The sequence below is a fragment of the Phaseolus vulgaris genome, chromosome 11, assembly GCF_000499845.2.
Source record: "Phaseolus vulgaris cultivar G19833 chromosome 11, P. vulgaris v2.0, whole genome shotgun sequence".
In the NCBI taxonomy this organism is placed as follows: domain Eukaryota; kingdom Viridiplantae; phylum Streptophyta; class Magnoliopsida; order Fabales; family Fabaceae; genus Phaseolus; species Phaseolus vulgaris.
In genome coordinates this window covers 49,172,252-49,199,308 of record NC_023749.2, presented here as the reverse complement: position 1 = coordinate 49,199,308, position 27,057 = coordinate 49,172,252, and the positions used below count along the sequence as shown (strand labels likewise).

The window sequence follows — 27,057 nt, the reverse complement described above, 5'->3', positions numbered from 1 at the left end:
CTCAAACAAGACATCAAGAAACTATCTTCATAGAAGTCAAAAAGTCCAAACACCAACTAGAATAGGAGAACAAACCAAAACAAGATTTTGAAGAAATCTAAGACTAAACCTTTAGTTGAACCATTGTAAACACTTCAGACGTGTCAACAACATATTTTTTAAAGATGATATTGTTTATGTGCTTCGAGATTTTACTCACTACTCCAACACCCAAATTGAAAAAAAAAATGTGATTTTAGATACAAATTTATGTACTTTGTGTCAATAACAAGTTGAATTAATGGACTTAGTATAAAGTAACACTTACATCACTCAATTAATTGACGATAAAGATTTAATTAGATACACATATTATAAATACTGAACAAATTAATAAAAACTGAGGTAAAAATGATGAAGTTTATGAAGTAATATACATTAATTAAGTTATACTATAAAAACTCATAATATATTACGTGTGAATCATTTAACTTTGATATTTTAGAAATTAGACATTGATTATAGTCATTAAAGTTCATTTAAAACGTGCACTATACAGACCAGATACTTTTACAGTATATATTAACGCGTGCAGACTTAAACTAAACCCACGTAATGAGCTCTGATAATAATCTTATTAATTTGGCTAATCAATTTTTCCAATTTCCATTAACGAAAGCAAAATAAATATTAATTGAGAATATTTATTATTTATTGACTAAAGGCTTAGAAGAAAAAAGAAATTAATGAAAAGTTGTTTTTGTTATAAAAGAACAAACACTCTTTCTTTCGTCAGTTCTGAGGTAAAACAAAGTAAGAGAAAGAGAGAGAGATTCACACACCTGCTCTCTATTGCAATGGCCAAAAAGGCAGTGTTGATCGGAATCAACTACCCGGGTACCAAGGCGGAGCTCAAAGGTTGCATCAACGACGTGTGGCGAATGCACCGGTGCCTCGTCGACCGTTACGGCTTCTCCAAAGACGACATCACCGTTATGATCGACACGGACAAATCGTACAAGGAGCCCACGGGGAAGAACATCCGGTCGGCGTTGACCTCACTGATTCGATCGGCGGAGGCCGGAGACGTGCTGTTCGTGCACTACAGCGGACACGGCACGCGCCTTCCTGCGGAAACGGGAGAGGATGATGACACTGGATATGATGAATGCATTGTTCCTTCTGATATGAACCTCATCACTGGTTCGTTACCATCTCCACTTTTGCATGTTTATAATCTAGTCAATTTTGGAAGTTATTTATAGTTAACTCTGCTGAAGATAATTTCTCATTTTCTTAGTTTCTTATGTTGATCGATCTCTCTAACTTGACGTTTGGGAGACAAGAAGAAATGATAAAATAAACGGTTTGGTTAAATAGAAAATGAGTGAAAACAAGATTGTTTTTTGCTATTATTTTTTAATTTATTATTTTTATTCACCTTGTTATTTTTCATTTGTTTCTAATTAAGTTTTTTTAATTTTTATGTTATTTTTCACAGATTTTCATATTTTTGTTTCGTTTTCATTTTCACCATTTTTATTTACCAAAATTATCCTTAATTTTCTTTTCCTCTTGGGTCAACAGGAGCTACAGGTAAAATAAAAGTTTTTGTTAAAATGTTGGGGCTAAATTTTAACGAAGTATCGGTATTTAAATTTTAGTTCTTGAAAATGCAGAAAATTCCACCTATAGATCCCTAAAAGAGATTAGTTTCCGTATTCATAAAGAGATACTTAGTAATGAAAAAAGAACTGTTAATTGATCTTAAGCATGCTTTGCAACTTAGACATTTTTTGTTTAATTAAATGATCCATTAAAATTTTATTTTTGATGTCTCAGTTTTTATATGACATGAAGAGATCCGGAAGGAATACGCGTGAAAAACACTTAACATTTAGGGAACAATATTGTAGGAAATAGTGCAGAATGATGATGATATTATTACTTTGTAACGGGCTTGGAGTTTTCCAGAAAGAGTCCAAAATTTGAACTGTGTTGGTTGGCTTCCTTTAAAAATGAATAACTTGATGCATTTTATTGGCAGACTTCTGACTTTTGCTCCCGTACCAAATTCATTATCAAAAGTCTGTTTTTTGGGTAACAATATTGTGTGAATTGGAACAGGTTTTGGGGAAGTAATAAACTATTTGTGTGAATTGGAACAGGTTTTGGGGGAAGTAATAAACTATTTGTGTGCATTTAACAGATGATGATTTCAGGGAATTTGTTGACGGGGTCCCTAGTGGTTGTAAGCTCACAATAGTATCAGATTCTTGCCATAGTGGTGGCCTAATTGACGGAGCTAAGGAGCAGATAGGAAATAGTACAAAGGGAGAAGGGCAGCATTCTGGTTCTGGCTTTGGTTTGTCCAGTTTTCTACGTCGTACTGTGGAGGATGCCATTGAGTCTCGCGGAATTCATATTCCTTCATCATTGCGCCATCATAGACACAAGCATGACGACGAAGCTGATGATAGGGACATTGAACTTCCACATGAGCAGTATGGCCATGTAAAGAATAGGTCATTGCCACTTTCTACTGTCATAGAGATACTCAAGCAGAAAACTGGAAAAAATGATATCGATGTTGGCAAATTCAGACTTTCACTTTATGATATTTTTGGGGAAGATGCTAGCCCTAAAGTAAAGAAGTTCATGAAGGTTATCTTGAACAAACTCCAACACGGGGATGGTGGAAGTGACAAGCACGGTGGAATCTTGGGGTTGGTGGGCAGTCTCGCCCAAGAGTTTCTCAAGCAAAAGCTGGATGCAAACGATAATGGATATGCAAAACCTGCCATGGAAACAAAGGTAGACAGTAAATACGAAGCATATGCTGGATCAACAAAGCCTCGTTTTCCAGACGGAGCAATTCTGTTGAGCGGTTGTCAGACTGATCAGACCTCTGCAGATGCAAGCCCTTCTGGTAATGCTGCCAATGCTTATGGAGCTTTCAGCAATGCAATACAGGCTATAATTAAGGAGAGTCGTGGTGCAGTCACAAATCAAGAACTTGTATTGAAGGCAAGGGATAAGCTGAAGAGAGGAGGTTTCAGCCAACGACCAGGACTCTATTGCAGTGATCACCATGTTGAAGGTTCTTTTGTGTGCTGATAAGTTGTCCTCTAGTGCAGAAAAAGAGAATAATTTGTTTGGTATGGCATGCTTTTGTATTACTATGTTTGGGACAATCAATGTTGCTGAAAAGGAATATTTACTTCAACTGTGATTTCAGTAATCATTCGTGATATCTGATACAAACTAGTTCAGATTGACTGGACTATATGTGATACAACCTAGCTATCTACTCTTTCACTTTTTCAGTGAATCATCTTTACACAAATATACAAAATCGAATTACATCCCAAAATGGGTGACAAAATAATACTAAAAATGAGACTGCACAATTGTGTTGCGGGGCGAAGAGATGGAGTCCTTCCCCTCAAAAAATTCTGCGTCAATGTAGAGCCGTTTCGGAAAAAAAAATTGCTTGTCGACATTCGAAGACACCGAATGTCAGTGGTAGCACAAGCAACTGCCAAAAGAGGTACCTAAATTCAAACTTCGTTAAAAAAGAGTTGAGCAAATCCTATTGTCACATGTCAATCATCAATTTCTTGAACCCATGCTAAACCTGTAAATTATGTTCAAAAAACAATTAGGTTAGTTGCTACATCAAAATCGACAAAAAAAAATTAAATAGATCAAAACAGAGAGAAAATTCATCTATTATTCAATCTTCGCTACACTTTATTTATACTTTTCAACAATCAGTACCGTAGAGCTTGCTAACCAAATACTATATGTTGAAATTTTCCTTTTAAGCAGCAGCTTTCCATCACAAATAACATCTATATCAGTCCATTAAATCTAAACTTAGATCCTATGGTTTAGGTCCCTATGTATGACTTTTCACGTTAAATCGTAAATACCTAAATAGTATGCCTTGCCATAGAGAATTATCTCTCATTTCACCAATCCATTGTCAACACATCTTTGGTTAACTTATTCATTGTGCTTGATCATACATAATTGAAAAATAGTTAATTCCAAAGATTCTCTCCACAAAACTATACCATCTACATGAAGCACACGTTGGGATACTAATACTTGCATACTATTAGCAAGTAAATCCAAAACCAAGGTAAATGCCCTAGGTTGCACAATATTCCGTTTGCACAATACCATGCTATGTGCATATAAAGGAGGTTAACTTTTTCAAACTATATAAATGAGTCCGGGCAAAAAATAAAATCATGAAAAACTTTAATCTTAAACTTGTTCAATATTGTACCTAAGTCAAGAAAATCACTTCCAGACAATTATATCCATTTCTATGTTCTATGTAGGGAAATAATGAGTGCATATTCAGAAATATGAATGTGTTTTAGAGAGAGAACCTTGAAGCACAGTTTCCACTGCTGCATTAGGAACAAGAAGCCCAACAATACGTTGGGTGTCCACAGTAGTTTCAATGCGTACAACGCGTAACCTCCTATGGCTTAGCCGGGCCTGTACAGATTTTGTTTTGCACGTTTAGTTTTCTTCAGAGACAAATATATTTTAAGGAATTTCTGAAAGTACTATCAATCAAAATATATCTTATAATCAGTCACAAGTTTTGAATAAATGATCCAACCCCAAGAAAACATTAATGGAAGAAATAAATTCTTATGAACCTCAAAAGGTTAATGTACACTCAAGACAGGATTTGTGCGAATAATACTATAATAAATCATATCAACTGACATCATAATCCAACACAGTCTGCTAGATATTTCACACTGCAAACCTCATCATTTCAAAATTCAGCTCCAATGACCAGTTTAATTAATAAGCCTTTTTCAATAAAATGTTTTAGTTCCTGGCAACTTTTATGCTGCAGAAGTACCTGTTTTGAAAGGGCCTTTTCTACGGCTCCCCACACAGGAAGGATGAGACCACCCAAGACATTTACTTCCTGTAGTCTTCTACCAACTGTACAAAAGTTGCCAATCTTACAATTGGGACCATGCATGCACTGCCAGTAAAGGTAAGAAGTTGCGTGAGTCAACAAGAGTATATATATTTTTTTTTTTTTCGCTTCCATCCATCTATATGTTTTATAAATTTAACCAATCGAGTGCAACACCAGTTCAGAATACATGACAAGTTGATCTAAAGAGGGCAGTACAAAGAGAAAAGTTCTTGGAGCATTTGTTCATGAATGTTTACTTTGTCCCCTTGCTAATAAAGAAATAGACAGTTAAAAGGGAATGATATCTTATAAATTTTTACCATCATTGTCTGTAACAAATAAATAAACTATTGTTTAATTTTGTCTCAAATAAAACTGGCATATGCTTAAACAGTCACAAGCTGTCCTCGACTAATTTTTGTCAAGCCTCAAGATTTCAATCACATCGACTTTCTTGCAAATTTACAAATAGGGAAAAGTAACTTAGAATTATACCTGTTTGGATGAAACTTCATATTCCTCTTCCCAACCAGACTGAGCCTTCTCTAAAGTCGAAATTTTTCTATATTTACTTTTTAATTCAGACAGAGGCATCTCCCTATATATTTAAGAGAAATGGGGGTTAAAAATACAATTAAACTGAACAGATCAACAAGGCTTGATTACTGGGAAATACATACCTGTTTGATTCTCCAACAGGGGGTCGAACTATTTTATACGTACCCGAAGCAGAACTGTAACAAAATGAAAGGAAATACTGACAAAATCAGATAATTAAGAACAATGACCACAAAAACATTAATACTTGATGCCTTGCTTTATGAATGTATATCTTCTATTACTAATTTCCTACTCTCTTGTTTTCTTTTTAAATGAAAAAAGATTTTAAGCCACAACCAAGCTACACAAATAAATAGTAAAAGACAACTTTATCAGAGATCAACTATTTTCGTATTACCATGAATGATTTGACTTTTCTCCAGAGTTTATCTTTCAGCTATAGATTCCATAATAAACTCAATAGGTGATTTGAACAGTTCTCTGCATTGACTATCTACGAGACATTCGGTGTAAAAGTGTTTTTCACTTAAATTTGAGAAAGCAAGGCTTCACTTAAACAAGCAGGTTGAAACCAGTTTTCCCTGACATGATATTTATATCCATTAAACGCTAACATTCATTGTAAAAACAGTATTGAAGGCGATACCAATATTTGGGAAATACCAAAATGTGAGGCATCTAATCTTGTAATCCTTTGGTATAAATCACTGAGGGTTGAGAATGTTTCTCTCAAACATTGAAAACATCAAGGTTTTGTTGTGGTCATGAATAACTCCAATCCAACCTTTTCCATTTAGTCACACTGATAATGTCTCACCACTGTCAAAACCAGAAATTAATTCATGGGATCATCTGATTCTACAACTTGCCAGATTTCATCGTAAAAGTTTGTCCAATAGTTGCTTTCCAAGAATTAAGGTAGGTGATGTGGGACTTCCTAACATACCCTCGTATATCTACCATACAAGGCAAGCCTACTAGAATAGACAATTACCAAGATGAGTTACAGGTTTTGATTCCACGTCAAATTTCATCTTAAACCCAATGTGAATTCAGTGAAGTTACCCAATAGATATATGAGTTGCACTCCAAGAATTAAAGCAAGTAGTGATGCAGGAATAGGCAATTACTAAAACAAGCTATAGGCTCTGATGCCTTGTCAGATTTCATCTTTAAAATCAATTGACACGAATTGATGTTGCCCAACAATTCTATAAGCCACATTCCAAAAATTGGGGTAAGCAATGTGGGACTTTCCAACACAGTTTTCATGTGGATTTTGATCTCATTTCTTCAGAAGACTGTTAGCACATAGAACCATGCTGTGATTTTCGAGGGAGACTACAAAATGGTGGTGGAATCAAAGATCTTCATTAGACAAGAGGATCCAACAACCCAAGTGTTTTTTTAGCAAACCTAACCTCATTTTTCATTCCAATGTTGTCCTGTTTGGTCAATCTCTCATGCAAGACACAAGCCTCTATTTTTCATTGCTCTCAATTAGAGATAAGGAGTTGTTCTCTATTTCTACACCTACATTCGTCATCAATCTTTGTTGCAGGATGGATGGATGGATTTGAGTGTGATTGGGTACAATGTTGTTAATGTGCAACTGCCAATCTTTTGCCACATACGCACATAACATTTAGATTTTGGACCCAACTCAACCCTACAAAATAGCTTGTAAGGCGAGGATCATCCCCCACTTATACACTCTTTCCAAACTGTGTTTCTAACCAACATGAGACTTGGGTATTTTCCAATACATCCCCTCACACCTAGTACAACTGGTCTTGATGTGCGGATAAATATGGTAGGTGATCTTTGAAATGGATATTGGATATATTCTTATACCATCTTGACATTTAGATTTTCTCACGCCTCTTCCTTTTATGCTGGGTGACAGCTTTATGTGATCCAAAAAAAATATTATATTTTATATTTAGGATAAAGTTAGCTTTGAGGCTTGAGCATAGGTTTGATGCCTAAGTTACATAATTTTTATTCATTTAAATTAAGACCATTAAAAATTGTTATTTGAAGGTTATTCTTCTTATCTCGTCCTCTCTCCCCCCATGTATGTGTGTGTATGTTAGGAACCAAGAAAATCACACCCAACAATAAGTCAAGAACACCAAAATCTACTGAATAATCTTCTGTATTAATAATTCTGTACTTTACATTCCGAATGCCCACAAAGGAAAACATTATTCCTTTTACACAGGATTTCCCTGTCTATCAAACTGAATAGACAACAAAACATACCCTTCACTAAACCAGTTGGTCTTTATTTAAAGACCACTAACCGCAACCATTAACTACTACTAACCACCACTAACCGCTACTAACCGCCCTTTATTTTTTATTTATCCTATAATATACCTTCCAAATCCTATCCTTATTTTGTGTCCTAACAGTGTAAAGGTAAAAGTATCTAAATTTTGACAATATTGCTATCAAACACTAAAGCAAAGTCTCCAATCATCAAAGTAAGGTGACCAGTCAACTCATAACACAACAAACAACTCATTGTTGGAGAACCTACTGCCACTATACACGTCAACTCATGTCAAAGGGCAAGAAAAAATCATCTTGGATATCATGTTGATTAAGGAAGCTCCTAATTCAAAAATGGGAAAAAAATGAAAGAAACAAACAAAAGGGAAAAAGATGAGGCCTGCAGTTTCTTCCTCTTTGGGTTTCCATCCATGTGAACATAAAACAAGCCCAGAAATTATATTGTGCAACCTTAACAAATATTGGAACATCAAGATTTGCATCTACTTCAGTATTGGAACATTAAATAAAAAATAAAATTAGAATCTTAGATTAAGGAAACAGGAATATGAAATATACCTTTCAAATGCTAAAATGAAATGACGTTTCCCCAACCACTCCCTCTTGGACTCATAGAAGCCATCATTGGCTGAACCAAGTCCATCCTTCTGCTTTTCATTCAGCATCATACTTGCCAACTGACATGTCAATATTAAATTACAAGTCAGCATCAGCGTAAAACACACCATCATTCAGGTCAAGTAGAAAAAAACAAGTACCTCCCATGTGATCCCACGATCCAAGACGAATGTAAACAGAACTGTTGAGGCCCCAGTCAATTGATCAACATGAACAGTCTGCATGGAAGTGAAAAAATTTCCCATCAATATTAGCTTTATAATAAAACTAGTATAAATAATTGTCAAAAGAGGTCCAGCAGAAACTAACCTTTGGAGTTCCTTGTAATTCAATTACATTAGCTTTCAAGTCAACAATGCCTGCGTCAAGGTTACCTTCAATGCGAGCATTCCGAACAAGAAGATCCAGGATACTCACAAATAATTCAAATAGCCTGTTACAGTAGTATTTATTATATTGAATCTAATACCAAAACTTACAACCATCAAGCAATTTAATTCGCAAAAAACAGACCCATTCTGAATATCAGGAGGTAGTCCCAAAATCCTGTTGAGGAACCGCCCAACTTCATGCATATCTGAATCAATAATGCGACCAGATAATCTTCCAAGATCTTTACCATTACCTACAAATATAGGAAGCACGTATTTAATTATGGTAATATTACCAAACACTTATAGACAAACAAATTTAATTATTACCAAACCAAGCAAACTAACTTTTAGAATAGAGTAATGAATGAATTACCAAGGACCGTGTCCCTTACTATTCCAACAGATACCAGAGCAGCTTTGGCTTGCACAATAAAATCATGAATTGTATCTGGTTTGTCAGATGAACATCCCGGAGGTACCACAGGCAGAGAATCCTGAAAAAAAAATTGTCAGTAGATGTATTTGACCAATCTTTTTCTTTTACACATTTCAATATCCATATTTCTTAATTTCAATAAATATTATGAAACCTGCTCCATTATTCCTTTGTACATAATCATTAGAGCCCTTTTTCCATAGGCACTGTCATAATTATAAGCACTCAATGAAGGTCCAGCCCTGCAAACAAAAAATGTCAGGAATAACAGCCAAAATGTTCATCAATGTCAGCTCATTTTAAAAAGAAAACTGATAAATTCAACATGCCTGCGGTCACCCTGAGTCAAAGCACCAAGAGATTCTAATCTCTTGGCAACAATTGATGCAAATCTTCGTTCTCCACCAAGATTTGTAAAGAGTATCCTGTACAATATTTATGGTAATAGAGATTAGGTTCAACTGGTGTGGTGTGACATCTAGATAAAGCATCAACAAAGCTCACGACTGAAACTATTTTAAGATCTGATCAGGTTAAAGTGTCTCAATCCTAACTTTTTAAATGTTATCAGGTGACATGATAATAGTGAACCAATTCACACCAACAATACAATTTTTTGCTTAGAAGAAAGGCAGCAAGTTTGCATCTATGAAAAACTTCCATTTGAGTAAAGACATTGACACAATAATGGAGTTTGGCTAGGCAATTACACTGATGTTAAGAGAAGTAAATTGCACATGATAGTTTACACAATCCTGCAATACAAAAATATGGAAGCCAGCTCCTTCCAAAATATAGGTTATAGCATCAGTTTTAATAATATTTATCCTCTTCCTAACTGATTTTTCCTCATCTTTCTTTCTCATCTCCAAAAAGAGCCTCAAACATAATCATTTTCCTTAAGCCTCAGTTCTATGTTAAATATCTAGCCTGTTTGAAGCCATAGAGTGGAAACAATTAATGAGTTTAGCTAGTGGAGATCATAAATTGTTGAAGAAAGAACAAAAGAAACATCTTTTCTATACAGTTGGAAAATAAAGAAATAGTGAGTTTACTCAAGATAACTATGTATTTACAAAATACCACCTCAATTCATCCTATTTCATCATATCTGGGATGCGATATGGTTCCAAGGGATGAATTGAAGAGTTCCAATAAGATTTCCTTCTTGAACCAATACGCAACCAAACAAATAGAATGCAAAAGATGTTAATCAATGGTGCTCAATGACCTGTATTCTGGTGCGGAAGCTTGATTTGATCGATGCGTTCTTCCAAACTGTTGAATTGCCCGGTCAGCACTCCATGGAAGTTCCAGGGTTAAATGAACCCTTCTTTTCTGTTGGGCAAAGATTAGAGAGTACAGAAAGAGAAACAAATGACAACAAATTATGCTTAGAATACATATTCAAAGTTCAGTATACTAGAAATTTCCAAGCATAATGGTTTCTATCAAATAAGTTTTTCCCACCTGGTTAGCAGCTCGTCTATCTGCCTGCAATGAAACACCAGCAGATCCTGCCTCAGAGATAATAGCAACTGACTTTTTACCATCCATAAAGAGCTGCTTTTCATGCATGTTAACCATTTCCATGGTGACATCTTTTCTAAAGAGGTATACACAGAAATTAGTAATAGGATATAATGCAGTGTTGGTAATAATTAGGGAGGCAAACAACAACTTACGTGTTACGAGCCTGATAAGTTACACCCTTGCCCGTAGCAGCTCTCACAAGCATGCCTCTCCTTCCTGTCATTTCTGCAACTTTGTCAGGGCCTCCTAGCTGCATATTAAATTGTAATAATTGTAGCCAGGAAAGAGTTAGCTGCTCCCTTCCATCTATATGTTATCACTTTAAAATTAACTTTAAACAATGTATTTAAACAGTTATGTTCTGTTCACATTGAAAAGTGTCCTTCAAAGCAAAAATGTAAATCAAGCATATGATCACTACCTGGTCAACAATATCATCCAAAGGATTATTTGGAAGATCCAAAGACCGAATTATCTCTGATATTTTTGTCTTGCGTTCCAAGGCTGCATCATACCTGAAATAATGTAAGAACATGTTCATCAATTAACAATTTCCTATTTTTATATTAATTTTTTCTACCTCCTAATTTTGGTTAACAGAAGATAATGCATCTCATACAATCAGTTTCTTTACTCATCGGTTATTCGACATGAAATGAGAATTTTCACCATGCAAACATGACCCCAAGAATTCAATAGTAATGTTTAAATTCTATACCTCTTTTGAAGTTCAGCTATGTAGGCCTGTCTTGCTAGAAGATATTCATCTGTTTTTTCCTTACACAAATGGCATGACCACTCTTCAGGAACTACATCCCCAATTGGTGGCATCAAGCATGTGGAATGGACTAATTTACCGCAGCAAGAACACTGTAGCATTTTTTTCTTTTCCTGAAGGGAAATCAAGTGATTACTGAATCTCCATTATTGAAACAATTTAAACGGCTTAAAAAGCAAAGAAAATCACCTCCTCAGTAGTACAAATTTCACATATTTGAAACTCATCATCAGAATCAGTAGATTCAACACCAGAGTCAGCTGCACCAAACCAGAGGACTCTTTGTAAAATGCAAACAAGCAACCCAGCAAATTTCAAATTTCTAACATTTTATTTTTAAAATCGGATATCATGACTCATGAGAATAAGAAGGTTATATTAATCGCAATGTTGCTTTTAATATTCCATTGCCAATGAAGTGGGTCAAATGGATAAAAACATAACAAACAAATAAAATAATCACATGTCAATGGCACTAATTCAATATGGAATAAGAGAAAAACAAAAATTAAATATGGTTATGCATGATACAGTGGTCAGTGCACTTCTCAGCAGAAACAACTCCTATCATCATCTATCATGCAAACATTCAAGTACTATCTGCTAACAATTTGTCACAGAACTAATGTTTAATGCAATCAAAGTTTTAAGGAGTAATTGGAAAATAGGGACTGGTGTACGATTAAAACTATTCTTGCAATTATTCAGTTTCTCAAATATATCCTACAAGTTTATTTTGCATTGGTTGAGCAAATTTCAAATTCCAAGAACCGTATGGTTTAAGAATGTATTTTCTGCTTTCAATAATAATGATGATAATAATATCAAAAGTGACACCTTATTTTCACTTACAGAGGCACAAGAGAAACAAGGACAAGTGCATAGGATTCATCCAAAATTTATTTCTAAGAGACTTACTTTCAGATTCTTCATCACTTTCAGCATCACTAGGAGGTTGCCACTTGGCCACTTTTCTGACCCTGCCTTTTACTGAAACACCAGGAGTTGCAGAGTGCCTCTTCCTTTGGAGTTCTTTCACCCCATCTTCTCCTATTAAAGAAGAACGATTAAATGCACAATGAATAAATAAATGAGAATCATTTAGAAAAACAAATCTCAAACCTGGGAGAAGTTCAGGTTTTTCTGGTAAAGGGTAATTTTCTTCCACAAATTTAAGCAGCAATTCTCGAGGTCCAGAAACAAAGTCATCAAGTTCAGAACCCTATTCAAAATAATAAAGCATATAAGAAAATGAACTGCAATGAACAGAGAATTCAAATACGCACATATTTTGTCACAGCTTCCTCTGTCCTTGCTTCTCCAGTACTCTGAAGACCAATGACTACACATTTGTCTTGAACTAATGCTTGCTTCGCTAGTCTCAGAGCAGCAGGGACTTTAGCAGACATACATAGGTGTCTAAAGAAACGCTACAGCATTACAAGGAATATGAACAGACAAAAACATCAATGAATATTAGTGCACAGACACAAGAATCCAAATACAGATTGAATCTACCACATAAACTTCAATACCTGATGGCTTGCCCAGTATAAGCGCCACAGTTGACTAGAATTAGGTTTATCATTTAGGAAGGCACTGGCTGACAGCAATTCTACTCGTAATTCAGCCCAAAATTCTGCTGCCTTTTTATATATTTCCTATGTTTATTATGAGAAATAAGATCATAAGACAAATATTGAATTCAGTTGACCATGCATGTTATAATTATATCAAAAGAAAGTTGAACAATCTGCAGCCAGGAGACATCTCCAGTTTCTTAATACTTCAATCCCTTTCTCATATCATACTTAAGAAAAGAAAAAGAAATTGCAGTTCACCAAAGAGAAAGAGAAAGCACATTCCTGATTAGACATGCTCAAACAAAAATCATATCTGAAAACATACATGCATGTGACTGCATAATGTCGGTATTTATTGATACAAACAAATATGTTTGACTTTGACAAGCAGAAACCAATGAAACACAGACCAATTATCAGAAAAAGAAATGGCTAATTATTTTATACAATGTAAAATAACTATCAACCAGCCTTCTGAAACTCATTGATGGAATTTCCTTTCTTTTCCCTTTTTTTACCAGATAATTTCCACTGTTTCTTCACTAAAGAAATTATAGGTTCCATAAATAATAACAAATAAATTCCGTTTACCATCATTTTCTCTTCTAATGGTGCTTCAATAACTTCAAACTCTGCACCTTCATAGCTAAGCGTCCGGCATAAATACATACCCCTAAAACAAGATAAATGAAGCAAAACAATTTATCTTTCATAAGAATACATGTTCGGTAAGGTAGGTTGGTGTGTACATGAAAATATTATAACCTTGCTTTCATGTCCATGGCAACTAATTCAAGAGCTCCAACACCCCCTCTGTCCAGAGCACCTGGATGTTTAACTTCGAATTGTTAACTTCACAGACTTAGGAGATGAGGCCATCAAGGACAAGAAACACAAGTAGAAAGCAAAGACATAACAAATTCTTTAAACATCCTATAATATCTAGTTACAGAAAGATGAAATCAAACAATCATAAAATATTAGTTATCTATCATAAATGCATGCTTACCAATCATAAAATATTATTCATAAACTATTGTAAAATAAAAATATAGGTACAAAAAATGGTCATCAAACAAAGAGAAGAATGTATATCAGAATAAAGATATCATCAACTAGACAGATACAATATACCTCCAAAATGTGCAGCAGCAAGCAAGTATTTTGAAAGGGGGAAAAGGTCCATGAGTGGATTTATCAAAAAAATTATTTTGAGAGAAAGAAATAGAAAAGCATGTTCAAAAGAAAAGAAAAATGAAAATTAATAGTTAAATTGTATTTTTTTTAAATAGGGAAAGAATAGATAAGAAACTACCTAGAAATTCACGGAAATCTAAGAATGACGTCCCATCTCCCCAAAGACCAAGTCGAACCATATAACCCAGATTGCGAGGCTCAGATGCCCCAGTTGCTGAGCAATAAACAACACGACCTTCAGGCAGTCGGTCCTGTGAAATTACACAGCAATAACTCAGAAACCACATCCTGTTCCCACTATTTCAATGCTAAATAAATATTGCAGAGTACTAATTTCACTTTAACATACATTAATGCAGATAATGTAGGATAGACAATTTTGGAAAAATAAGTAAAATAAAAGATAATTGTAGAGAAATCATTCTTATTTCAAAACATTAAAAACCAATACTTAATAAAATAAGAACTAATTGTTTCCAATTAGTACTTGTGTTGCACTATCGGAAATGAATTGTCTGAGCTGGTAAGATAGTTAAACCTTTGTTATGAGAACAAATAGCACCCAAATTTTCAATTTTAACAACTATAAAAGTGTCACACCTTACAGATCACTACTAAAATGATTTTGATGGAGTAAGAATATAATTCGCTGATTGTCTATTTTCAATTGCCTTAAATAGTCAACACTTAACAGTGAAAGACCATGTATCAAGTTATCTGATAATGTATGATGTTTCAAGACTAGTGCTTTTGAATCCCGTAATGAATCCACCAAAGGAACCTCACTCAAAATACCATGGGCAGAACACTAGAAATACAATTTTATCATTCAAAGACCCAAGAAGAACGTTTATACAGTCATGCTACATACGCTACACAAAAATAAGCAGGCTTCCACAATCATTTGCACTACTTTGCACTTGAACAAGATACCCGCTTCAAGAGATCACCAGACTTTCTCTCAGAAACAAAAAGTACCCAAAGATAGATTTTTTGTCAGTAACAAATCCTGCATCATGGTAGTAGAATCGAGATACAAGTAGTGTATCGGAGAGCTGATATTATGAATCGTAAATCGTTTCGTATCGTGAATCGTAAGATTCATAAACATTAAAAAATTTAATATATACTTAAATATATAAGATATGTATACATGCAAGATACAATAAATTATATAAATTATATATATGTATATATATACCACCCAATTTCACCAAAACAACCTCTATGGTGCATATATGTTATTAAACAAATTATATCTATCTTTTTTTATTTACTCATTTTTTAAAATTCACACTGATTCACACAATACATAATCGTTTCGTTTCGGGATTCAGCGATTCTTTGTACGAATCACATGATACAACTAAGATTCAGGGACGAAAAAGATTCTTCACACGATTCGTATCGTGGGAGGGTGAAACCGTATCGTTTCGTACGATACGTATCATGAATCGTAAGATACTAACTACTATCAATATATATCTTCACGGTAAAAGTGTTTTCTTCCCTAAAGAGTAGCCTTTTTCCTTGGTTTACCGTCAACTTCTTGCATGTGTGACTTTCTCGGATCATGCATAAATTGACTTACCACATTAATTGAATTAGCAATGATTGGTCTAGTCTCAAGTGTTATAAATAAACAAATAAATAAGATTTGCTACCAATCTCTAATATTGGTTTTTTTCCAAAAGATTGCCCTCTTCGCTTCAATAAGACTTCCTAAAATTCTGCATCCCAACTTACCTATTTCTTTAAGGAAATCAAGTACATATTTTCTTTGGAAGATGAAAATCCTCTTTTTAATAAGCAACCTCTAATTAAGGAAATACTTAAGCTTTTCTAGGTCTTTCATTCCAAATTTGGCCATCAATATTTCCTTTGAAGTCAATTTCTCAATGTAATCATCTCCTGTAATAATCATGTCATCCACATAGACCGACAATAGTATAAGTTTACTTGTAACAGAGTGTCTAATAGATAAAGTATAATCTCATTAGCTTTGCTCATAGGAAACCACTGCTTTTGTAAATCTCCCCACCAACGCTCTTGGAGATTGGTTAAAACTGTATATGGCCTTATTTAGGAGGCAAACCTTATTCCTTCCACTATGAATTTCAAATCCTGGAGGAATCTCCGTGTACTCTTCTTCTTCTAAAGCTTCATGAAGAAAGGCATTCTTCTCATCCAGCTAATGTAACTCCCATCCAAAATGAGTTATTAGAGCAAGAACAACATATTCATATTTGTCACACGAGAAAAGGTCTCCTCATAATCTTTTTCATGAGTTTGAGTGTATTGCTTTACAAGCAAACTAGCTCTATGTTTGTCTATTGACTCATTTGCATTATTTTTCAAGATAAAAATATATTAGCTCACTATGACCTTAATGTCTCTTGGTTTGTCAACAATCTTTCATTTTGGGTTTCTTACTAATGCATCAACCCTCTCTAATGGTTTAGTCCAACGTTTAACTTTTAAGGCTTCTTGGATTGGGGTAGAAATTATGTGGTATCAATAGTACATACAATAAAGTTTTGATGTCTATTAGAGAGATTGTCAGTGCAGATGTATTGAAAAATAAGATATTTAACACAATCTTTTTCCCTTTCTCAACACAATGAGTAAATTCTCAATAACACTTCCTCTCTATTACATTCAAGGATCTCCACCACTATGTTAGAGAACTCTTCTTGATCCAGAGTCATAGTGGATTGTCTTCATTGATATTTTTTGCCAAAGAATGACTTCTTCCTTACTATCAATTGGTTCTATCTTATTTTTGGTGGCTCCATCAGTTAGATTTTGGGCATCTTGCAACAACAAATATGGTAAGGACAGGAAGGAGAGTCTATCAGTTGTCTATCCGCCTCAAGTGTTTTCTCCACCGAAGCAAAATGCTAACAAGAATATGATTCTTTAATGAAAAGTGGCATTTAGGATTATAACATTTGTACCACTTTTTGTTAGAAGGATAACCAATAAAGACATATTTAAGAGTTGTAGTGTCTAATTTACTGTGATCAAGATTTTACCCACTTACACACTAATTTGGCAATTACTTTAGTCAATGTGAGATCTCCGACACAATCTCACACCGATGGCTAGACATTTGAGTGTGGAACTAAATATTTGTAGGTAGCCTAATAGTAAAACGTGGAATTAGATACTTGTAGGTGGTCTAATAGCAGTCTGATGGCGAGTGACACGATAGACCAACAAACTTCACTATGATAGGCGTTTGATGCCCTCTTAGGAAATGCACTTTAACCCTAACTCAACCTCATGAAATCAACTTATAAAATGAGGTTTGCATATAATTTGATCATATTTCTAGTCAATGTGGGATCTCCAACAAATCAAGATCAGCATCATTACAAGGACATTTCTCAAGCTTCATATATGGTACATATCAGGTACAACATGGGACTCAATGCAACACAAGGTACCAAGGAGTAGACTAAGTTCTTAAATTAGGATTAGAATTCACTAGAATTGTGCAATTATTCATAAACTTCATTATATACTATTGTGTCAACAGTCCGACAAGGAAAAAAACCATTCACTTAAACCTTCATATTTATCCAAAATCCAAAACCAAAGCATCTATATGACGGATTTCAAATTATTGTCTCACCCCATTTAAAATAAAATAAAATAGCCACATTTGCCACTTGGAAAGGGAAAAAACAAGACTCAATGAAACTGTGTTTTGGATAGTAGGTCTTAGGGTAATATTTTGTATCAATTCATAGCCTCCTTCCATCTTTGCCCTTCTTGCAACAATGGCACTACACCACGTCTTTCCAACAAAAGCTTCAAATATAGTAGAACACAAGCTTCAAAAACTTTGAGACTTCAAAACGAATGGTTGTATATGGACCTATCAACATCTGATCCAATCGTCATATCCATATTGCCTTCAGGCACAAACACGACAATTTCGATTTAGAACATTAATGTAATGATTTTGAGTTGTTACCAACACATTTGAGAAACGGGACAAGGATTTGAGCATATCATGTAAAATGGTTATTTACTTCTATCAATTCACACCACTAAGCCTTTATTAAAAATTGAATTATCGGTTAAATCATGAGTGACTTCCATAAGTTAGGTGAGAACAAGAATGACACCATATTATTTATTAGGAAACTTCTTTTATGTTGAGGAATGAAACTCAAGTAGGTTTTCTGAATCATGTATCCAAAACATTGTTTTTGGTCTTTATAGCCTAAATGACTATCGGAATTGCAATTTATAGTAAGAATGATAGATACTACAAGTTGTAGCATACTGACATGCATGGCTATGGGGTTTTCCATTTATAGCAAGTGTGATCCATATTATAATTTGTTGCATAATGGTATGCAAATCCAATTAAGAATGTCCCTCACCCAAGTCCATGTAAGTTTATTTCACACGAATATGTTTCTTTTCCACCACTAGCTTTCAACTCTTTTTATTCAAAATAAAACATATAAATTTTAGAATCTTCATTTTATCTATGTACTTATGCTACAAGTTACATCTACTAAGCATATTAAATCAGACCATTGCTATCTTTCATTCTGCTTAGATAGCACTTATCTTATACACTTTGCATTTAGATTCACTGTATTAAAATTATTCCCAAAAATACTACATATGAAAATAACAAGGAACAAGGAATAAAAAAACCAAAAATATATTTAAAAAAAGTATATCATCCCAATGAATGAAGACTCACTCAAAGTAAATTCGCAACTAAAAACAACACAAACAATATAGAAACTTTTGGCCACTACTTGAAAAGATTGAAATGAACAAACCTGGATATCAAGCACTGCCTCTCCAGTTCGCGTTGGCTGACTACCAGCTTCAGGGACCAAATTTTTTGCTTTATGACACTACAATGGACCATTTAAGCCTTAGCAACAAAATGGAGGAATAAAATTCAATGCAAGAAACACTTGAAATAACAGTTAACAACTATCAAATTAAACAACCCTTGGATACCAGTTGACATCAGAGATATTTCCATACCTCATCAAAAATTACAAGACCATCAAACCCTGGTCCACACCACTGTACAAGCTGCTGGAGACGAGTACGACCTTTCTCAGAAGATGCTATGAGACTATTGTACGTCAAGAAAACAACTCCCTCCCTGATCCCAACAGACTTTGAATCAAGCTTAGAATAAGGCAGTTTGTTCAAAGCATGCACTGGATAGAGAGAAGAGAAAAGGAAGATATTTAAATTTGTAACAAGCCTGTGATATAGATACAACAATAACCCATAAGTTTTTAAACTAAAGACTTCAACGCAGTTAGACAAACACCCAAAATGGACTACAAAAGAAAACTTTCATTCTTTGGATAAAAAAGCAAATTTAGAGGTAAGAGTGTACACAAGAGGAGGTTAATAACAAATGTGATTCCGAAAACAGAGGAGGATAAGCAAAATTCTATTTATGTAACAAGACCAAAAAAAAAGGAATCACTATATGTTAACAGTGTTAATCTTATTGAAAATCACTGGCCATGAACCACCTACTACACATCCAAAATCCCAATTCTGTGTGGGCAAAACTAGTACCTCGAGAAATACCCACACCTCAATCGCAAAATTGAAAACAAAAGTTTAGAGGTATGTATAAAAATATCCATAATGAGAATTACTTTGCAATAGTTATGTATTTAACTTAATAGGGGAAGTAATAAATACAACCTTATCTGTAAAATTTTCCATGAAAATACCTTCAATGCATGTTGCACCCACATCATCCAAGTCTCTTCTAGCGTCAAACTTCAAGTCTGAACCAACAGAAATCCACCTGTGTAAGATCATTGGAAATGTGACAAAAGCATCAAAACAACAAAACTTCCAGAGCATCTCAGTTTTCAAAAACACAACCAGAATTTCATGTGGATGCCATGACCCAGACTTACAAAGCTTTCCTCCTTCCATGATGCCAATTCTCCCAAATTAATCCTGCAATTGTTCGACCTTTACCAACACCAGCTCCGTCTCCAATAAAGAATCCTGCCCTAGCTCCATTTGGGAGATGTTGAAGGTGTCTCTGTCATAAAAACGAACATCATACACAGGAAAGGGAAAGCAAAACATAACCATATATTATCAATTATATCATAGAAGAAACCTGACAAGCATAGACCAATGTCTCAATTTGCAAGCAAGACAAAGTCTTTGAACTCTCCAAATCATCTTTAATTTTTGGATCATAAATTGGCTCAGGTGGCTGCACTGCAGACAAGGAAGATGTCTCCACAACAGGATCTGGGTGTGGAGGTCCAATAGATACTTTTGGTGGCCGCTGCACAAGGAGGCATCTTAATACCACTAAAATGTGCTAGCATAACATGAAATAACAACTGAAATAATAATCTGCAAAAACAAAGTTCTGGCAAACTATGCTTTCAAAAGGAGACAATTAGTGACTCACATAATCTGTAAATGTTTCTCCAACCATGCCACCTTCATCCTCGTCCCGTTCCACTTCAACAGCAACCTGATTTAATTGAATGCATGATCAAAAAAATAAAAAATATTGATATAAGGATAATGAAATGTACAAATAACATATTTTGTACAAATGTAAACCCATTTCCAGCAGCAGTAATTCCGAGTTCTCTCCCCAGAAATAGAATAACTCATCCTAGTCTTATTATTATCATCTTTACTTCCTCAACCATCAAGCATATTCTACTTTCAGTTTTTTAATACATTCTAACATCTTCACCTTATCAACTATCAATGGCATTCTACTTCCTTTTTGAAATGCAAATTCATTCTTGCTACAACTTTACCTCATCAACCAACAATAAAGCATATTCCTCTTCCTTTTCATAATGCCTGCTCATCTTCTTGTAGCTAAATTATCATATCAACTACCATCACTCCTCACTGTATGTCCTCCACATCAATCAAGAAATGCTACACCACTTTACTAACTATCAAACACATTCTACTACCATTAGATAATACTTGTTAAGTCCAATAAGCAACACTAGCCATGTCAAGCTTTCAACCACAAACAAAACTTATTGTACATCCTCCATATCAATCAAGACAAACTAAAGTACATATAATCACACTCCCTTTCGTAATCCTCGTTCATCCTTATTAGCAGCATAATAAAATCAACCACCATCACATTCACACCCTATCAAATATCCTCCATATCAATCAAGATGAACTAAAGTATACATAGAATCCCATTATCAAGCAAAACAAAGCAAGGCTTCCTCTTAATCATCCACAGGGTTTCTTACTAACATCTTCACATTAACAACCATTAATCATATTCATATTCTACTCCCTTATTTCTTCGTCCTCATTAGCAACATTGTTATATCAACTGCAATCACAATCCTACTTCATATTGTATGTCCCCAATAGCAACCAAGACAAACTGAAATGTACATAGAAATCACACTACAAAGTAACATTATAAATAATAGAATATCAATCGCCTTCACAATCATACTTTCTATATTGTATGCGGCCAATAATCAAGGCAAACTGAAGTACACGGAAATCCAAATGTAACCTAAAATTACACATACACACAAGCATTATAACATCAACCACCTTCACAATCACATTTAATATTGTATGTCCCCAATATCAATCAACGCAAAATGAAGCACACATAAAAATCCAAATGTAACCACACTACACACTAACATTATAACAACAACCACCATCACAATCACACTTTATATTGCATGTCTTTTGGTGTTTATCTCAACGGAAACCAACTTTTACCAGAAGAAACAAAATCTTGTTTTTATGTTTAGCCTGACGAAATGTGTGTTGACCGACTAAAGTTTTCCAAATATGCTCCTCGGCATCAATCAAGACGAACAAAAGTATTTATCAACCATCAAGCATACTCATATCTACTTCCTTGTATTCATCCTCATTGGAAACAGTACAGTATCAACCGTAATCACACCAATCACACTCTGTACAGTATATCCCAATATCAACCAAGACGAACTAAACTACACAGAAACCCTACCGTAACCTATCACACTACACAGTAAACAAATGGCACAATTCCCGTTCGCCACTTCTCAATCACCGAAATCGTCGATAAGCAGAAGAGAAGCACCAGAAAGGAGACAAACCTCGTTAACTTCTTCCAGCGGAGGAGCGGCGGGGAAGAACTGCTTGACCTTGGAGACATCGACGGCTAGGTCAACGTTGCACTGAGGGCAAGCGAAGCGCGCGAGGCCGTGAGGCACGTTGAGGATGGCCTTACAGGAAGCGCAGGGAAGCTGGATCTTAGTGGGATCAATGCCGTGCGCAGGCGCGTGCGGAGGCTGCGAGGGCGGAGCGGAGGTCGGAGGCGCCGGTGTAGGCGCATTTGCGGCGGCGGCACGGTCCCTAGGCATGAGCTCCGGCGGAAGCATCTGCGGCATTCGGCAGGTAGGGCAGGCGAACTCCGTGAGGCCGGGCGCCACTGTGAGGATCATGCGGCAGCCGGCACAGCGCACGCGGACGCTCTCGGTCTGCTGAGGAGGCGGCGGAGTTGTCGGTGTCGGTGGCGCGAGCGGCGGAGGAGGAGGCGGAGGCGCCGATGGTTGTGTCATTTGAGAGGAGAGAGCGCGAAAAGGGTTTTTCCTTTGGAGAGAAATTGCGTTTGGCGGGGAGAGCGAAGGTTTTTCTTTTCTCTCTTTCTCTCTTCCTTTGTTTGATTTTGAGATGGTGTTGTTTGTGTTGGTGTTGTTGTTGGCGTGTGAGAGAAGCCCACAAACAATTTCTTATTGTTGGGAAATGGATATGGGGAACTGTGCCTTTTAGGGAAGTTGGGCTCACTTCTTTTCAGCTTCGAATCGCCACGTGACACTCACGTGATCAAGCTTTCTAGTTTTTTTTATTTCCATGATTTAATTTTAATCTACTTGTACATTTAGATTAAGTAGTTTTTCTTGCAAAATTTGAATCTAATTATTTTTAAGTAGAGGTTTAAATATTTTAGTGCATAAAATTAATAGTTCTGTGAGAAAACGTTTAATCAAAAATTAAAATTTTGTTTTCAAATTATTATTATTAATTTTAGTATAATTAATTTAATTTTAATTTTAATCATTTGGTATCATAATAAATTATGTTTCTATTTTTAGATTCTGTAAATAACTTTATTATTAATTTTGGCACTAACTTTTTTTCTTCTTTTTTAAACAAATAAATAAAAGCACAAGGCAATTAGGCTAAGTTCATTTCCCTACTAGTATCACCACCAAACCAAAAAAAAAAATATTGAGTCAAAAAAATTTCCAAATTATTATTTATGATGTGACTTTATTATTATTATTATTATTATATTCTTTTCTTTTTACATAATAATGGAAAATTGTGAAGATAATATTTGCTAAATCTTCTCATTAACTCACAACACATGCATGGTAAAAAGATGTGAGAATGAATTGATTTTTATGAGTTTTGATAAGGTTTGGTCTAGTCCCATTCTTACAAAATTAAGTGAAATTAAAAAAAAAAATACTATTCCCCTTGAGAAATAGAAGAGAATCTCTTCTTCTTAACCTTTTCTTACTTGATTTTCACCTCTTTCGTTCTAATATCTTATATTGAAGAAAACTTCCATCAAATATTTAAGATAATTTATCTTGGTTTTGAGTTTTCTACTCCATAAATACTTCATTTTCCTCTTTAAATCTTAATTGTATGAAATTTTAAAAAAATAATTGTTGTAACTTATTTTTTATCTACATTGATATGATGTTTTTTCTTGTAATTTTTATTTCAAATTGGATTCATTGCTAATAAAAACTTAGGGATTGATTCAATAATCATTCTAAACTAATTTCTTTTGCAAAACTTATTTAATCTTTTTTTTCTATAAATTTTCTACAAAATCCAAAAAGTAATATTGTAATTCATCTTCATCCTTTACCTTTCTTGTATTTTAGAGTTTGATATTGAGCGTTGAAGCTTAATTTAGACTATAAATAAGTAAGGTGTAGAGATTATGGGTTTCAACAACTAACTGTAGTGAATAATTTATTTTTGTTCATATTAAATTGTTTATTTGATTGGGTTTAAGAGTGTCTCACCTTCAACAAATTATTTGAAGTTAATTTTATGATATTATTTGTATTCTTTGTTGAATGTTTTAGTTGGTTGAAATTCTTAAAAAAAATGTTGAATTTACAATTATGTTGTCTATGTGTTGTTGTGAAATTTGTTTAATTTTCATAAGATGTGCATTATTTTGATTATGAGTGTTAAGAGCTAGAAAATATTCTATGAAATTTCATTATGTTTGTGATTTCTCATGCACAAGAAATTGAAGATAAGTTTACAAGGTGTATATTGTCAAATTGGTACTGCATTTATGAAATGTTAAAGTTTTAGTGTTATTTGTAGTTGTTGAAGTGTGAGAGCAATTATAGAAATACATTGGAATATAAAGTTAAAAGGCAACCAAATAGGCATAGGAGAGTTAGAGAGTCAAAAGTTATTGTAGATCTCACGCTTCATTCTCGTTATACTCTTTACTATATTATTTAGCAAGGGTCTAAAACACTCATACTGCATTCATTGGAAACGCCAACTAATTGACGTTATCCATATAAGTATAAAACCATCATGACCAAAGATACATGTAGGAAGCAGTTGGACCTTTGATTTCGAAGACTAAATGCTACCAAAAATATGGAGCACCTTTTATGTGATGGATTTCTTCAAAATTACACAACTTTGACATCAAGTTGAAAGCTTTTTCTAAATTCGAAAACAATTTCGAAGCTTTAGAAGTAGCTACTTACTAATTGATGGAAAAGCAATGTTCATTATGAAAATGAAATGGTGGGTGTGGCTGATTTAAAACTTATGAATGTTATTAAAGAGAAATTGAAAATCGTTGAATTATGTGTACTAACTAATTGTTGCCATAAATATTTTAAATTTTAAAAGTAGACATGCGTATGAGTTTACCTTAGATCACAAATTCAAAGCAAAGAATGAAAATGCAAACATTTGCGAGAAATATTGGCTCATGCAAAAAGTGGAATGATTCAGGAGCAACGAGTAAAAAATCAAAACTTTTGTGGTTTTCCACGGGATGAAAACCCATTGTCCAATGAAACAAAATAAATTGGAAAAAATAGTTTGTGGCTTGCCATCAATACATAGTGTCCACATAAGACTTTTGAAGGTTATATGATAGGAAAGCAATCCAGAAAAAAATGTTTAAGTCTGATGCACCTCAAAGGGCCAAACATATTCTTGGTGTTGTACATTCATATATGTGTGGGTCGTTTGATGTTCCATCCCTTGGAGGTAATCAATATTTCTTAACTTTTGTTGATGAATTGACTAGGAAAGTAGGGTTATTCTTACTCAAAGAGAAGAAGAAAGTTTTCTCTTTATTTGTGAAATGGTGCATCCGAGTATAAAGACAATCTAAAATTGAGAATACTCATAACTGATGGTGGATAAGAGTTTAATTCAAAAGAATTTAATGAATTTTGTGGTGCAAGAGGAATTGAACATGAAGTACCAACTCCTTACACAACTCAGCATAATAACTTGGCTGAAAGAAGGAACATAACATTAATGAATATGACTAGATGTATGCTTTAAAAGGATAATATTTTATTCATTTAGGTTTACTCTAAAAACTAGAAAGGATATTTAGTATCTAACAAGTTGTGCTGCTCATTTATCTAAATCACTCACTATTATAATCATTCCAAACAAGTTAGAGGAATTTCCCTCCACATTTATTATTCACAATACTACTTTATTAATAACCTTGTTTAAGTTATTATGCTTTTTATTGAGATTTTGTAATGTGAGAGTGAAGTAAAAAAAAGTTTATTTTATAAAATTTATATAGGTTAACTAAGAATTCAAATAACGATTACATGAAAAAAATGTCACTAATCATGTTTAATCCCATGAACATAAAAACAACATTTGACAAAATCGACTAAAAATAATTTTTTAATTAGAAAACAAAAAAAAATATAATACTAAGTTTGAAGGAATATAAATATATTTAAGTCTTTAAATTTTAAAAAAAATCATCTCACTCAATTAGATTTCAGTAAATACTGAGCACATGATTAAAGTCAGTAACCCCATTTTACATCACAAACTTACAAAATCAAATAACTATTTTTTTTTCACTAAATAAAATGTTGCCAAATGGCACCAAAATTAAAAATACATGCAAAGAGACACAATAAAAATAAATAAATAAATTATTATGCTTAAATGATTTTTTTTTCTAGAATATACCAAACTTTTGTGAAAGTATCTCATGACCCCTTTCATATTTATTTACATAAATAAAACATGTTTTACTAATCCTTCATAGAAATCTTGCTTATAGGGACACACTTTTCAAATGCAAGCTTATCTATTTTTCAGTTTCAACAGTCCATTATATTTTCATAGAATTATTGCTGAGACTGGCTTTATAGGCAGAACATCCCAATAAGATATATAAATATATTATAAAATATACCTAATTATTTTTTATAATTTAAAAAAAAATGAATAACACTTGTAAAAAATAATTTTTTAGTATAATACAAATATTTTAAATTTATGAGTGATTAAAATATAACTAATAATAATAATTTATAATTATTTTAAAATCATGTTAATGTAAAATTAATAATTATATTTAAAACATTGATAATTTTACTTAATGATCATTAGTATTTAATTTAATTTTTTTATTAGTATTAAATTTT

General features: G+C 33.9%; 2 protein-coding genes across 3 annotated transcripts; one reads left to right on the top strand and one right to left on the bottom strand.

Annotated features, from left to right (window-relative positions):
* Nucleotides 1-753: 753 nt before the first annotated feature.
* Nucleotides 754-3,205, top strand: LOC137824810 (metacaspase-5-like). The gene is made up of 2 exons (XM_068630509.1): nt 754-1,182; nt 2,189-3,205. The coding sequence occupies exons 1-2, from the start codon at nt 837-839 to the stop codon at nt 3,094-3,096; spliced, it is 1,254 nt and encodes a 417-aa protein (XP_068486610.1). The 5' UTR covers nt 754-836; the 3' UTR covers nt 3,097-3,205.
* On the bottom strand, nt 3,180-23,122 carry LOC137824704 (protein FORGETTER 1). Of its 2 annotated transcripts, none has more exons than XM_068630399.1 (32): nt 22,456-23,122; nt 20,766-20,831; nt 20,463-20,636; nt 20,251-20,381; nt 20,059-20,135; nt 19,343-19,524; nt 19,129-19,206; nt 14,436-14,568; nt 13,886-13,946; nt 13,712-13,793; nt 13,073-13,198; nt 12,824-12,967; nt 12,660-12,759; nt 12,456-12,587; nt 11,727-11,797; nt 11,478-11,650; nt 11,181-11,274; nt 10,912-11,009; nt 10,697-10,832; nt 10,458-10,564; nt 9,556-9,651; nt 9,381-9,468; nt 9,164-9,284; nt 8,930-9,041; nt 8,726-8,849; nt 8,557-8,634; nt 8,357-8,475; nt 5,620-5,673; nt 5,435-5,537; nt 4,874-5,002; nt 4,383-4,494; nt 3,180-3,616 (listed from the first exon to the last, which is right to left on the bottom strand). In XM_068630399.1, the coding sequence occupies exons 1-32, from the start codon at nt 22,918-22,920 to the stop codon at nt 3,585-3,587; spliced, it is 3,798 nt and encodes a 1,265-aa protein (XP_068486500.1). In that variant the 5' UTR covers nt 22,921-23,122; the 3' UTR covers nt 3,180-3,584. The 2 variants fall into 2 exon arrangements, with proteins under 2 accessions (XP_068486500.1, XP_068486544.1); XM_068630443.1 differs by having other exon boundaries at nt 20,468-20,636; nt 22,456-23,061.
* Between the last annotated feature and the right edge of the window lie 3,935 nt (nt 23,123-27,057).